Source organism: Temnothorax curvispinosus, unplaced genomic scaffold (assembly GCF_003070985.1).
Source record: "Temnothorax curvispinosus isolate PA1 unplaced genomic scaffold, ASM307098v1 QBEX01004775.1, whole genome shotgun sequence".
In the NCBI taxonomy this organism is placed as follows: domain Eukaryota; kingdom Metazoa; phylum Arthropoda; class Insecta; order Hymenoptera; family Formicidae; genus Temnothorax; species Temnothorax curvispinosus.
The window spans coordinates 1243469-1260352 of record NW_020214555.1 but is presented as its reverse complement, the minus strand read 5'-3'; the positions used below and the strand labels follow the sequence as shown (position 1 = coordinate 1260352).

Here is a 16884-nt window from a genome sequence, read left to right as displayed (position 1 = left end):
ATAATAAACATGTATGTTAACATGAACATGTTTATGTTATAGTTTTAAATCTACTCACTTTCTATCTCTTATTTCATTTATAAACGGAATCTTGAAGAAACCACCCATATCGGAGCCACTCATATCGGATATGATACCCATGTATTCCATATTCAGAGTATAATTACCAGGTGTTAGATCATAGTCAAAATAAATCACTATAACTTCCATTTCCTTCCAATATGAAATATTATTTGATACGATTTGATGATTTGAACGTGCCATATGCTTGGTCCTTTCACGCATATCAATATTTTCAATTGTTGTTGTCTTTGTAGTTATATTCAAACATATTGAGTGCAAATGTATCGTACGAGTTTGTTCGTAAATAATGATGCTGACATTAGATTTGCCATGGAAGATATTCTTTTCAACGTCCACTTTTAACTTAATCTCATAATGCTTCGGTATTGTATTATTCGGCAAGCGGTAATAAATATCGGCGCAAACTTCAGTAATAAACATTTTTTTAGAAACAAAAGCCATAATGAACATTATATTAAATAGCAATTTTAATAATTCCATGACAATTTTCTAAACAAGTTCAGTGGTGTTTGTAAAAATGAACCTAGGTTAGAAGAAAAAGAAACATGAAATTTAGTAAATATTTGTAAAGAGAGGAAAACATTATAACAATTTTGTATGTATGTTCCGTTTCGTGTACGATTAAGTTTATGACGAGGTGTTTTTGAGATTTGGGCGGTTTAATGCTATGCTTACTGTAATTTGTAATTTGTAATTTGTACTTTGTAATTATGTACTGTAATTTGTATTTTGATTAAGCGCGATAAATAATACCATGTACGTCAGTTTATTCTATATACATTACTTTTCTCTGCCCCTCAGTTTAGATCAAACGTTACACCTTTTAGACCCAGTTTCACCAACGTCGATTAACTGTAACCTTCGATTAAACTCACTTTTTGTCTCTTTCCAACTGTCTTCTTTAGAAAGAGACAAAGAGTGAGTTTAATCGAAGGTTTATACAATTAATCGACGTTGATGAAACTGGGCCTTATTGTACAGATCTCGTAATATAATAAACTATTGTGATAAAATAAAGACTTATTCTCTGATTGTACAATTGAGATTGATTATTTTGTTTCCGCGACCCTCTTTTCGTTTTAACTCCGACAAGTGTGTATTACATTACAATTATTTAATCTAGTTGAAAAAATATAAGATAATTTTTTTATCACGTATTTTGTGGTATACCTTAAGTACAATTCGTAATTTTTTAAATCGTGTTTGCTTCGTTGCTATCATTCGAGTAATCTTTAGAAAAAATAACAAGGTTTTCTAAATCTCAAAAATTTAGTACAAGAAGAAACAACATATTCATTTAATATACATATAACATCTCGCAAAATACCACGTTAATTATGACATGTTATTTTTTTTATTATTTTGCACGAATTTGTTATTAAGTTTGCTCGAATTACATGTAAGACAGTTAGTATATAACAGACTTTTATACCACTAATTGTAAGCTCGAGATTAAACTTTCTAATTTTGAAACGTGTTGTCCAATATATTAAATAGCAAACTAACTATAATCACTGAAATGCAACAAATTTGGCATCTTTAAATGGAATAAGTAAAATGTAATAAAGAAGAAGTAAATGTGACTCGTTTATGGAAAGACTGTAAAATTTAATTCAAATTCAATACAAATCTAACAATAAGATTAACACGTAAAATTTAAGCAAGGTCAGATAACATGATAAATATAATAATTTATTTTCAAGACCATTATTTTAAAATACTTAGGTATAGTTAGTAATTTATTACATAACTATATTTTTATATTTTTTGTATTATAAGTATGATTGTACAAGTTTACCCTTTCATATATATATATAATTCTAGAAAGATTTTAAAATGATTTGATACACACACACTCCAGAATTCACAATGATATAGGTAAAATTTGAAAATAACTGTGAGAAATACTTACCAGTTACAAATTGCCAGAAGTCTATCTACAGAATTGCGACCTTTCCGTCTCGAGAGATCACTAAGAACTGAAGATGATGTCAATAAACGTTATAATAAATACGTAGTCTCACAAGTCCTTCTAACGTCGTTAAAGTCATGTTATTATCCGATAAATTCGAATATCGTTATATTGTTACTAAGATTTATGTCTTCTACTTATATTTCTCTACAATCTAATATGCAATCTTGCAATGAAGTATTTTATATTATCGACTCCTTATTTACATAAAATTACATTATCCCCACTTACAACATGGTTATTGAATATAAAATAAGTACTGTTTTAATCAAATTAATTTTTTAATTTTCTTATTATTGGTGAAGTTAATGGCAACTTGAAACTAAACTTTCGTGTGTTTATCGAAAATATAAAACTGTTTACAGTTGTGGAATGATTAAATTAATTTGAAATAAACCGTTTCTAAAAGAATAGAATATGAAATAATATGTATTTAAACATAGTATTTTTTAAAATAATTTGTATTAAACATTAATATTGTCTTTATTGGAAATATATTTATAAATGTGTATTAGTATGTACACATACAAATATAATAATATTGAAATTATTTTAAAAAGAAAGCGCTAAAGTATTTAAAACCAATTGTAATGCCATTAGAATCAGATAATTAACTTTTTTTTTTATTTTAACATCTTTATTTGTATTTAACAATCTATTCACAATGTTATGAAATAATTTATACACACATGGATATAGTATATGGATATATTATGAATTTTATAAATTAAGCATATATATAAATTACATTTAAATAGATATGTCGATTGTATCAGACATATCTGTATCAACGTTGTACGTCGTTTCAATCAGTAACTTCGAAAAAGTACATTAAAAACGCATCAAAAATGGAAAAGGACCGCGTATAGTTCCTTTATTAGTTTTATAAAATTTTAATTATCTGAACTCTATATCATTGTCATCGATGAATCCGATGACAATGAAAAAACTATTACAATAAGAAAGATCTTTATTTATATTCAATTTTATTTATATTTTTATTTATATTCAAATTTAAGCAAGATCGGATAACAAGATAAATGTAATAATTTTTTTTAAGACAATTTTTTCAAAATGTTTATAGGTATTGTCAGTTTTATTATAAATTGTTAATGGTTTAATAAAAAACTTTTATATTTTGCTTATTTAGCGTATTATAAGTACGGTTGTATGAGATTAATTCAAAATATATATAATCTTAGAAAGATTTTAAAATAATTTGATACACTCGAAACTTACTGGAAATAATGATACATCGCGGAAATAATGATACAGGTGAAATTTGAAATTAACTGTGATTAATGCTTACCAGTTACGAATTACCAGAAGTCTATCTACAATCTACAGAATCGCGATCTTTCCGTCTCAAGAGATTATTAAGAACTGAGAACGATGGTAATAAACGTTATAATAAATATGTAGTGTCACAAGTTCTAAAGTTGTTAAAATCGTGTTATATTATCCGATAAATATGAATATTGTTATATTATTATTGAAGCTTACCACATATACAATTATATTTTTTAATAAATTAGTATACATATGTGTGTGTGTGTGTGTGTGTGTGTGTATGTGTGTGTGTGTGTATAATAATATATATATTTAAATTATTTCATATAATACGGTGAATAGATTGTTTTATATAAATAAAGATGTTAAAATAAAAAATTCAAATTATTTGATTCTAAAATAGCAGTTACAATTGGTTTCAAGTGGTACTTTGCGTTTAGATTCTACTTTTATACTCTATTACTTTTTTATTTTTGTAATAATCTTTTTATTATTATCTAATTTATCTTTTCTTTTTTATTAGTTTATTAAAATTTTTATTAGTTTATTTCTATAAAAGTCAAGGAGTGTATGAATACATGAATACGTGTACCTCAGAATATTTTTTTCGAGAAAATAGATGCAACTTAAATTAGAAAATTTCTCGACTTTACTTTTGATTATTGTATATAGCTTATTTGACATATTGTATATGTATATATCTTATGTTTTTTTATTTTAAAAAATTACTTTTGAAAAAAAATTATTATAAACGCCTGTTAAAGTAAAGTAAAATAAAATAAAATAAATTTATTAGAAAAATAACTAGAGTTTTTATCAAATTCCAACGTCTGAAAGAGTTTATTAATAATAAAAAATTATTGTTGAATTTATAAAATTTACTATTTTATAATGATTGATATATTAATTGGACATAATTTAATGTAATATTATAAATTTACAAATTACGTATAGAACACATTTCAAATTGTATTTTTTCTTCAAGATTCTTTTATTGTATATTTGTTATAGATACATATTTTACATGCTCTATATGAAGACAAAACTTAAATAAATTTTTTTTATTTGTATGCGCAATGCACATACATATTACTTATTCATTTATGAAGTAAAAATAAAGTAAAATAAGTTATAAAGAAATTTCTCATACACCCAATATACAATAAATGATATTATATGAGATAAAAAATAGAAATCTTGCTTCATATATGACAAATAACTTATCTTTTTAAATATATTATTTGCCGAAGAAAATAAAATGAGTTAATAATGCTATAAGTTGATAAAACCAAGCTCTTATTGCTAGTATTTAAAGAAATATAAACAATGATGTGTCAAACAAATCGACCTGTAATAAGGTCATCTTCGGTACGCTGACAATAAACGAACAGTATATAGTTTCGACAATAAGTCGTTATTCGAGTTATACATCGTTATACGAACGTAAGTCGGAATTTGTTGTGACATTGAATTATTCTTGTAGAAGCATTGTCAGCCGTTTTTCGGATAAATCGTTTGGTAAGTCTCGTGATGTGACACTTGGAATTGTACCGTTAATCCCTAAGATTGCCGTGTTAAATTTAATTAATACCAAAAACTAAACGTCAGACATTCATGTAATTCCAAACAGAAGGAAGAAATTCATTTGTCTACGGATGTTCAAAGAGAGACTCATTTTCCTAATGTTTGCACTTGATTTTGCAACTTGCGTGGTATTACCTATTGAATAATTTTAAGGTTTAACTTTAATCTAAAAAGAATATTTTTATGTCTAACTATATTATTCTTTTGTATTACGTGTATAAGCTAGCGCTTCTATCATTAATCTATTTTCTCAATTATTCGAATTGATTTTTATATACGCATTAATAGAAAATCAATATTATACTTAAAAGCATTAATAAAGGTGTTTGCCTCAGCGTTCCTTAAATTTATAAAAAACAAAAGATATGTATGTTTTACTTACTTAAAACATTCCATCAAATGAAAGTTTCCTCGTCCTCAGAAAAATCGGCCAATATAAAACTTGCTGGCATATTTCTACAAATAACTTTTAATATCTGATTAGTTGTTATAATTAAAAAGATAACAAATCAAGTGTGGTCAAAAATATCGCAAATTAAAAATTATATTTATCTATGGACATTAATTTAATACAAAATATGCCGATCTTTTTGTTGATAGCTTTAAATCCTTTTAGAGTTGTAATTTATATAAAATAATAGCAAAATTTATTCAATGTTGTTATATGCAAGAAATATATTTCGATGTATAAAAAAAAAAAAAAGAAAAGACGTTATATGATTTTTTGAAATATTACTCTTTAAATCATATTTCAAGATAATAAAAAAAGCACATCTTGAAATGTATAATAAGAATAATTCTAATATCATTTACAATTACTTGTAAATAACAATGATAAGCTTAGTAGTACCGCGTCGTGATAATACGAGCTCGTTTAATAGTGAATATAGTCTGCACATATTTTATATTTGGCATTGCGGTACCGCTACTATACCGCTTGGTATTCTTATTCAATATTTTTTAATTAATATTTTGTAATTCAGAAATTTCTCGAAAAAATAGTATAGTACAATTAATTCTTGCAAAAATATTTTTTCTTCTATAGATTCTTTGATTTCTTTTGTAAAAGGTCAATTTTGCTTCAGTTAGAATATTTTTCAGTATCGTTGTTATACAGATATAACAAAATGCATCGTTATAGTCTTTTTATTTGAATTTCTTTCATATTTAGAAATAATATTTCCAGATCCATGGCTGCGGTGATCGACATGTCGACTAATAAATGTGTGGAAAAGCGATATAATAATATAAAAAAAAGAAGAAATGATAGTTGTCTGTACAGGGGCTTATTACTCACCAATAAGATGAAAGTTCTTTTAATAAGTACACCAACAGCTGATATGAGTGCTGCAATAATGGACGTTAATATGGGTAAACATATTATTTATACGAATACTTCATGTTTTCAGCAGATTTTATAAGAACTATTTTATAAGAACTATCTTATACAATCACATTCTGTAATTATATTATAAATTAGAAAAATTAGGAAATATATAGAAAAATATAAGTGACTTTTATTTAGTTTATTAATTATATTTAATATCTTTTAGTTTAGTATATTAACTCTTATCTTTGTGACTTTTGGTTAATAACGTTGTATTTTTGCTATATAGTCTATAGTCTATATGAATTGAATGTTTTATGTAATTTTATACCCAGGTAGCAAGCACTCGTCATTTTGACGTCAAAAGTCTGTCATTTTGACATCTTTTGACGTCAATTGACGTCAAAATGACGAGTGCTTGCTACCTGGGTATCTTCTTTTCTGAGTTGCTCTATACTGTAAATGTTAATATTATTTAATTTTTTTTTATACATTTGGTCATATTCTGTAATAACACAAATAATCAAGAATTAATATATGTATCTATTAATGTATATCAAATACATTCCAAAGATTATATTCTCAACTGGTTTTTATCGATAAAAGCTCACTTTTATTTCTAAAATGTTACAGTATAATGTAATGTAAACTATAATATCTCAGAAATAAACGCGCACTTTTATCGATGAGAGACAGTTAAAATATGGAGGTTTATGTTATTAGAGATGAGCTGTATGTTACAGGCTGTATGTGCGATCCAGAAGATTTACCTGGATTAGCGCACCTTTGCGAGCATCTGTTATTCTTGGGAACGGAAAAATATTCTCATCAGGATGATTACTCTATGTATGTGATGGAAAAAGGCGGTACATACGCAGGAATAACACGCCCCGATCACACCACCTATTACTTTCATGTAACTCCGGAGAAATTGGAAGGCGCTTTAGATCGCCTTTCGCAGTTTTTCATAGCACCACTTTTTACTAAGATCAAGCGGGGAATAAATGATGTAAATAAAGAATACGTAAACCTTGCAATAAATGACAGCTGGCGACTTATTCAATTTGAGAAATCATCTGCGAGACCAGATCATCCGTATTCAAGATTCAACGCAGGCGATAAAGAGACATTAGACATAATACCGAAGGAAGAGGGCATTAACCTTAGAGATAGACTAAAAGAGTTTCATAAAAAGTACTATTCTGCAAATATTATGACGCTGTGTATTTATGGCAAAGGTATGGCAATAATTTACAAAGACTTGTTTATAATTAGAACATCTAATTTTTTTTATATTGTTATATTGGAAAGAATTTGAATTTTGGGATATAAACTGAATAATGATTAATGAAGTATTAGTAAATTAATAAATTAAAGTATAAAATACTTTAATTTATTAACTTACCTTTTATACTGTGTTAAATATTTACGCATTTTTTTATTTTCAAAGAAGTCTTATTAATAATGGAAACCGGGGCTCATTGGCACAAGGGGCAAGTTGCCAATGTGTTCCATTTATGTATTTACGGCGAATGAAACAATATTATCAAAAAGTTATCAAAATATTGGTCCTTATAAATTACTATCTAAAATTTTAACACTTTTTCAGATTCTCTTTAACCAGTATGTAATTATAATTATCAATATTTTTAAAAAAATCTGAGAAAAATGTTAAATATCTAATTGTAATTAAAGAAAAATATTCTATATATTTCTTGTGTTTTTGAACATTATATCTTTTGCTATAAACAGACATAATTTTTGTTGCATATTTATAATGTTTACTATAATATCAAAGTTACATCAACAAATAAATTTTTTGTTTAGAGAGTTTAGATGAACTCGAAAACATGGTAGTAAAATATTTTTGTGATATACAAAACAATGAAGTTGAAGTTCCTATATATCCTGAACATCCATTTGGAGATGAACATTTTGGCACTATATGGTACATTGTTCCCCTACAGCATATTAGAGAATTAGTCATTTCGTTTCCTTATCCTGACATTCAGCATTATTATCGGGCTTCGGTAATAAATATACTTTTCTCTTGATTTTGATACCTTATACGAATTTTACATCTTATTGTTAGTTTCTTTTAAATATGATTATATATGTACATATATATATAATTATATTTAAAAGAAACTAACAATAAAATGTAAAACTCGTATAAGGTATATATATTATATGTATGTATATATTGTTATACACTTCGTGCTCCGTCCATTCTAAGAATCGCGCGCACTCGCAAACGCGTTCCGCGTATTTAAGAATAACCACTCATTTTTGTATAACGGAATATAACATTTATTTCGAATTCTCTCTACAATTCGAAAACACGTTCGCACGTCAAGAAAGCTGGGAGAGAAGAGAACTCTATCTGTCAACTAGTTGCCAAGCAACCCCGTTGCTACAGACGCCGTACGTTTTCTGCTAATTGCAGCTCGATTCAGAGCCAAAGCGACGAGGGCGTAACAATATATATATATATATATACATATATATATATATATATATACGTAAAATTGTAATTATTATAACATATATAATTATGTCATATTTTATTTGACGCTCATATTTATTGCTTATTTGTTAACACAGACTGAGTATTACTTTTCTTATTTACTTGAATGTAAAGGAAAAGGGTCATTATGGTCGGTTTTATATGCCAGGAATTGGTGTACTCTCTTGAAAGCTCAAAAAACTTTACGTGGAAAATTCTGTGAGAATTTTAAAGTCATTTTCTATCTAACCAAAGAAGGTATTCAGCATACAGAAGATATTATTCAACTACTGTTTCAATATATTAATATGCTGAAGCTGAAAGGCCCAATTAAATGGATTTACGATGTAATTTTGATGAAATAAAATATAATCTTACGTGCCGGCGAATTGTAGGATCGCAATTTACCGAGCACTGTGTACTTTAATACTGTGTATTACATATGAAGTTACATGATTTTACACTTACAGGAATACAGAGATATTACAAATATGAATTTCCATTATAAGGAAGAGTCTTTACTTAATAATTATGTGGCTTCTGTGGCCAGAGCGTTGCAGGAATATCCCATGGATGAAGTTTTGTGTGCGGAAATTGTTTGCACTGACCAGATTTGGCGACCAGATTTGATCGAGCAGGTAATGGAATATTTGAAGCCGCAAAATATCAAAATTTACGTAATTGCAATAGAGTGCGAAATAATAGCGAATGAAAGAGAATATTGGTGCGGCGTTGAATATAAAAAGGTAAAGGTACCCAAAGAAACAATGAACATGTGGAACGACGCTGGCTATAGCCCGGATCTGACGTTGCCTTCTAAGAATGAATTTATAGCAACCACGCTTGATATTAAGCCACAAACTAATGTAATTAAAATTATTATTTCTTTCAATATTAATCTATGACAATCACTTGATAATATTAAGCAAAATATTCCTAAAGTATAAACTTAACGTGTAATAGAATCTGTCAGTGTTAATGTAGCTTAAAACAAATTCTGTCTTCTTTACATGTTTTTTTATGTAATGTAATGGTTTATGTTTATGTAGTTTAATGTAATGGTCATGCAGTGTTTTTTGAATATATGTATATTTTTGCATTAATTTGAAAAGAATATACGTTAATCTTTTAGGACTAATATATACCTACATGAAACAAAGTCAAGAAACTGTGTTAAAAGTAGAAAGATGTGGTGCAAACATTTTTTGTTATAAGCGTTTGTTTTTACATATTGTCCAAATTGTCTTTTACTCATTATACATACTACCAATTTTAATCTTATTCTATATTTGCATGTTATAATATAGGTAAATGTATATTAATAGATAAAATTTTACAGGTAGAAAGGTTTCCTATTCTTTTGGAGAATAGACCGTTTATAAAACTTTGGTATAAAAAGGACGATGAATTTCTTGTACCAAAAGCAATAATGTTATTTAAATTTTACAGGTATGGGATAAGCGTGATTTTAAAAGATAAAAGACTTCGTTGTTTTATACAATGCTGAAATATTTTTAAATAAAATTTTTAAAGTATTCTGGTAATTCATACAAATTAGACAATGAAATAATTTAATTTAATTTGTAACATACAATATGTGATTAGTACAATATATATATATTTAAAAAAAAAAAAAAATATATATATATATATATATATATATACACAATTATATATATATAAAATAAATAATTAATTAATTATTTTTAAAACCACACATTATATCATTAAAAAAATTAAACTATTTAAAATAAAATTTGTTATTATATACTTCTACGTATAAATATCGTTATTTAAAAACATCTTTAAAGATAATGATTCAACTTAGTGCTATAATCTTTTCTTTTGTAACAAAAGAAAAACATGTTTTTTCATAATTATATATAATATTTTTTGTCTTTGATTTATAGTCCGCTTACATGCATGGATCCCCTCAGTTTTAATTTGACTCATATGTATGTTGAGCTACTCCTTAATTCTTATAATACATATACAGATGCTGCTAAATTGGCTGGTTTAGAATGGAAAATTACTAGTTATGATAATGATATAATAGTAAGTACATATATAAAAACAGTAATATATTTTATATTATTTAAATTAGTTTGATTATTCGAATAAATTATTATTCATATTTATTTAAAGTTGGGAAAAATATATGTATGTACACAAAAAAATATTATTAGACTACTAAGATCCAAGTTCGGACTGTAAATGGCTTATTTAATATGAATTGATTAAAATTATTATTCAATTTATTGTTATTAATATTAGTAACGCGTATGTAAAGAAGTACTATTTTATATACATAAATGTTGGTTATACAAAAATTAGATGTTATTTTTTGTGTATAATTATCGTTATTTGTAAATATGCTCAATTTTGTTTCTATAAAATAATGTTTAAACAATGTTTAAATAATGTTTATCAAATACGAGCACTTATATTTCATGTTTCATGTTTTGTATAATGTCTTATAAAAATATTTTATAAAAAGGTAGTTATAAATTAAAAGATATAATTTCTTTTTTAGCTTTCTATACAAGGTTACAATGACAAACAATATGTGCTGTTAGAAAAAATTATTGACCAAATGTTAAATTGTAAGGTTAATCCGATAATGTTTAAAATTCTAAAGGACAATGTATGTATAATAAATGCATCAATTTCATAAATTTAGTTAAATAGGATATTTATATATATATAGAACGGCTTACAGTATATCAGGTACTTGGCAAATTGGACTACTGGACGACCTTATTACGATACATTACATAATCTTAAGATCTTGTTGTCAGACAAAGCTTGGTATAAGGATACATTATTGGAATATACTGCTTGTAAGTGTGTAAACGAGAATTGATATTTCTTGTCAAAAATTATATCTTCTTTTTTTTCTCAAAAATTGTTTTTAATCCTTTGCAGTATTAAAGCATATATTAATGACATATAATTAAAATTTTTGTAATAACATATAGATCTAAGTGTCGGTAGATTTCAACAGTTTGTGGCACAACTATTTAGTAAAGTGCACATAGAGTGCTTAATACATGGCAACGTAACTGTAACAGAAGCTGAAAAAGCAGTGAACTTAATTGAGTCAAAGTTGAAAACTGCGGTGCCTAACATAGTACCTGTGTTCGAATGGCCCGTACAGCGTGAAATTAAACTAGAAGATGGTAAGCGCATGACATCAAATTGTGCTTATAAAATTTGTAAAAATTAATATGTTTGCAGAATTTTTTTCAATTTATATTACAGAATTTATATTAAAATTGTAATATAAAGAATTTTATTGTTCCTTTTAATGGTCTTGTGTAGATATTACAATATCCTTAAGAAAGTAAAAATAAAAATATAAAAAGCGTAATTTATTGTAATTTATATGAGGAAAACAAATATATGTATTTGAAAATGTATGTATTAGAAAATTATTTGTTATTAATGTCATTTTATCTGCAATAACATTTGTTTCAGAAGCTACTATTTAATTACTTTTTAATGAGTCAATGTTGTTTATATGACGTAGTATGTAACAGTACTATACAATAATATATAATTACTCTAGGTTGTCACTTTCTATTTGAGGTAGAAAATAAGTTGAATAATATTTCTTGTACCACGGTGTACTACGCAATTGGTCTACAGTCAACGGAGTCAAATATGCTCTTAGAACTCTTGGCACAAATTATTGCAGAGCCTTGCTGCAATACATTTAAAACTCATACGTATATGTATAGAAACAAGAAAAAAGGAGATGGCCATATAGCATATAGCGGTATACATAAATTGCACTGGACGCAAGGTTTACATATCATTGTACAAAATGACACACATCCGCAATATGTCGAGAAACAAATTGATTCATTCATGGATTCTATGTTGGTAAGAATGTTAATAAGAACTTATAATATATAATGTATGTTACTTGGATTAATAGATAAATATAATTAGAACTTATATATCTATTTCTAAAAAAGTCAAAGTTTATTGTTGTCGTTTTTAATTAGAACTTACATAATATAATATATGTTAACTGAATTAATAGATTAATTCAACTACACATTTTTTATTTAAATATCTCACACAATATCCTAGAATATTATATGATTAAATAAATATAACAATCCATTTATATAATGTAATAACATGAAGGTATTTATTAAAGTACCATTACTATCACTATAATTATATTTCAGGAATACATATCCACCATGTCAGCAGAAGAATTTGAGAAACACAAGAAAACTCTAGCTAAATTACGTTTGGAGAAACCTAAAACGTTAATTGCACGGAACGCTTTATATTGGAATGAAATAATGAACCAACAATATAACTTCAATCGAGTAAATATTGAAGTAGCTTACTTAGAGACAATAACACAGCAGGATTTACTTAGTTTTTATAAGGTAACTGTTTTACTTTTAAATACAGAATATATATATATTTAGGGTGTCACAATTTAAAACAGGTTGAAAAACTCATAAAGGAGGAGGTTGATGAAAAATTGTGTCAGATGAAGGTTGTTGGATTTGAAGGAAACCAATAGATTAGCTTATTAGATTATCCAGGACCCGTGTTGGGCCCAGTAAGGCCAAAATCAAATTTTTTAAATGGAAACTTCTATTTTTTATTATATTATTGTTTTGTACTAATTTTAATTTTATCAATTTTTGTCTGAAACATTTTTGTATTTGTTTAATAATTTTTGAGATACATAAAAAAAATTTGTTTATTTTTTTAATATTTACGATATTTATTTGTTAGTTTACAATATCTCGATAATTGTTTGTTGAAGGAAATATGGTACAATACTTTTTAACTTTATTTGGTCTCAAGAATCTGTTGCAATAGTTTCTCATTTTTTAGACACTTTTGTATCTCTTTAGAGTTTTTATGTAGTATAATAAAAGTATTTAAAGAAGTTGGGGTACTATTGCAACAGCATATTCTTGAGATAACAAGGTACTGCAAGTTGAAATTTAAATAATTTCTTAAATCAAGTACCCGAATAAATGAGATGCGTGTCTGCACATTCTACAAATAAGAATGGCATTGCCTCGAAATCTCAAGACTGAAAACTTGTGTACTATACTTTGAAGTCAAAAGAACACTGCTTAGAATGTGTTAAAAAAACTGATACAAAAAATAAATTTTGTTATGTTTACCAAGAACGCGGCGCGTAAATCGTTGCGCTTAATTGACTTAAAAAATTATTTAAACATCAACTTACAATATCTCGCTTAATATTAAACATATCCAAAAACTGTAGAGAACTTTTTGACTGAGTTTCTTACTTAGAATATGCAATTTTTCTCGATGATATACGTTAATCGAACACACTCTGTATACATACCTATATACAATACACATATGTAAATATTTAAATTTACTTAAGCTTAAATAAAAAGATTTTATCATGATAAAACAAATTGTTACTATGGAATATCGTTTTTTTATGACGCTTAATTTTTTAGAAGAATGACTTTGATGGTTAAACAAATTTCATAATATATTTAATATGTAATATCTTATAGGAAAATGTATACAACAAAACTCGAAGTAAAGTGTCAATACATATGGTATCCACGGCAATATCAACGAAAAAGAGTTCGCTTCATACTAGTGGAGTTAGTGCCAATTCGTCGACCAATAAAGACGTCAAGAAAATCAACGATATTGTGTTATTTAGAAAAAGTCAAAGTTTGTATCGTCAACTATTAAAACCGTTTTAAGAATGTTTTCCTCGAATGGACATCCGCTTCTTTAACAAGGAAAGGCTTAGGGGATCGATCATGTATCTTCTCCCCTAAGACGGAAACGTGAAAAGTGAAATGTTTATCTCTTTTTATTTAATACCAATAGAAAGAGATAGTTACATGAAACTTTTTACTTTTCACGTTTCCGCTCTAGGGAAAAAGTTACATGATCGCTACCCAGAACTGAAGTTTCATATGTGCTTTGGTCCTTACAGACAAAACTACCGTCATATATAGCTGTACGCCATATTATGTGCTTTGGTCCTTACTCTGAATATTGATACCCCTATTTGGACGCAGACGGTCAATTGTTTTCGAAATATTTTATTAATAATTTAATGGCGTCTTTAGAGTAAAGTTTATTACAACATCAACACTCATATTTTAATATGTGTAATGTGGCTATGGTAACTGCCTTATGATTTATATAGGCTGGAGTTTAAATTCCACAATTAAATTATTTTTTTTATACAATAATGTTTTATGATAAAAATAAATATTGTTAGTATAAAAAATTAATTATTTTAAATTTTAATATAAAAATTTATATTATATATAAATTATAATGTAAATAGTCATGATATAAAATGATGTATAAATAAAATAATGAGGCAGTTACCATGTCCACTACGCCACAAATACTGGTGAGTGTGTGAGTATCCTAATAACTCTAAAGACTAAAGACTACTAAATTTATTATTAAAATATCTCGGAAACGGTTGACCATATGTACTCAAATAGGGGTATTATTACATTTGTTTCATCAGAATCGGCGGAGTTCAGTTCTGAACTTTCCTTTATAAAATATTAAAAAATTATAAGATACTAGTGAATTAAATAAACGCATTTGCTTATTTGCATAATTTGAGAAGAAACTTGACACGTTTCTTTATTAATTTCTTTATAGAAATTAATAAATTACTTATTGGCGTAATTTATATTTGTAAAATTTGCAAATATTAGCAAAATAACCATTGAATTTATAGATCATGACGTTTGTACAATTTATTGCAGAAAAAGTGTCTTATATTACTCAATTTTAATTCTTATGCTATTAAAGTTTTATAAATATAGTATTCGCATAATTGACATATAAAAACTTTTTTCATGACATATGCACTCACATATATCTATGTATATATACACACGTGCGCGTATGTATGTGCACAAATATTTTCTAAACAGTTCTGTACATTTTCCAAGTGTATCAATGTTTATGTCTTATGTATTTTTTATTTTACACAATTATTTTAAATGTCTTTTAAGTAACAAAAGTAAGATAAATTAATTAAAAATAACTGTAAATTTTTTACCAAATTCCAACAACTGAAAGTTTAGCATTTATTATTAAAAATTATTTTTAGATATACACATAAGATTCGCTGATACATGATATACATGTAGACATAAATTGATCATATTTTAACGTAATACTGAAATTTATAAATAAATATATAACACGCATTTCTCAAATCGTATTTTTTCTTTCAGAATCCTTTCTCTCTAAATCTGAACCAGTGAATAGTACTGTGAATCAGTAAATAGTCACTGATATCAGCGTAAAGTATGCCACTGATTCAGGAAAAGCATACGTTACACTGATATCAGTGACTATTCACTGATTCAGATTTAGAAATTTTATATTCTTTTTTAATAGGCAAATATTACATACTGTATATGTCGGTATATCTCGCATATATCTTCTTGCTTTTTTTATTGCTATACAACAAATTTCTATATAGATAATTTATTTATCTGTATAAAAAAATAATAACGTATAAATGATAAGTATGTGAGATAACCACAGTGATAAGTATAATAAACCTTTTACATTTAAGTCTCTCATTATCTTTGTTACAAATAGTATGTTTATTATATAATACTTATAGAAAAAGTCGGCGTAAAATAAGTAAAAGTTAATTTTATTTAATATATATATATATATATATATTGTGGTTTATAAAATTATTCTTATAACATGTCTCATTGTTTGAAAACTTGTGAAATAGCTTTCTTGTATTCTCACCGTTTCATCCTTATAATTAAATCTGGATTCTTTTAAGTATGATGTAAAAACAGGCTACTGCTTTACTCTCAACGGTTGCCATCTCTTCGGCTTCAAAGAGAAGAGGTGTTGCGATATACCTATAAGTCTTAATTTAACACTTCTTCTCTTCTGTGTGTAATAAAATAAATTTAGCTCAAAATAAAATTCTATAACTTGTAAAAACTTGCTTAAGGCTTTTGGAGGCATATTTCATATTTCTTTATTAGTTTTATTATATGAAAATTATAAAAGTATATGTAAATCTTTAAAGAATTTGTGCTATGTGTGTCTTGTTTAATATCTTTTCTGAATTAT

General features: G+C 26.3%; 2 protein-coding genes across 3 annotated transcripts in view; one reads left to right on the top strand and one right to left on the bottom strand.

Annotated features, from left to right (window-relative positions):
* Positions 1-2071, bottom strand: part of LOC112454058 (thyrotropin-releasing hormone-degrading ectoenzyme-like) — a 12163-nt gene extending 10092 nt beyond the window's left edge. The window contains exons 1-2 of one of the 2 annotated variants that reach the window (XM_025015247.1): positions 1997-2071; positions 59-607 (exon numbers count right to left, since the gene is read on the bottom strand). In XM_025015247.1, the coding sequence (XP_024871015.1) occupies positions 59-564 (506 nt within the window). In that variant the 5' untranslated portion in view covers positions 565-607; positions 1997-2071. The remainder of the gene's footprint in view (positions 1-58; positions 608-1996) is intronic. The other variant, XM_025015248.1, reaches the window with a different exon arrangement.
* A 2717-nt stretch (positions 2072-4788) lies between these two features.
* Positions 4789-14602, top strand: LOC112454100 (insulin-degrading enzyme-like). Its single transcript, XM_025015318.1, has 14 exons — positions 4789-4864; positions 6117-6301; positions 7001-7495; positions 8085-8287; positions 8862-9110; positions 9234-9629; positions 10103-10212; positions 10674-10818; positions 11297-11407; positions 11483-11603; positions 11742-11942; positions 12332-12648; positions 12963-13172; positions 14301-14602. The coding sequence occupies exons 2-14, from the start codon at positions 6121-6123 to the stop codon at positions 14496-14498; spliced, it is 2937 nt and encodes a 978-aa protein (XP_024871086.1). The 5' UTR covers positions 4789-4864; positions 6117-6120; the 3' UTR covers positions 14499-14602.
* Positions 14603-16884: the final 2282 nt, after the last annotated feature.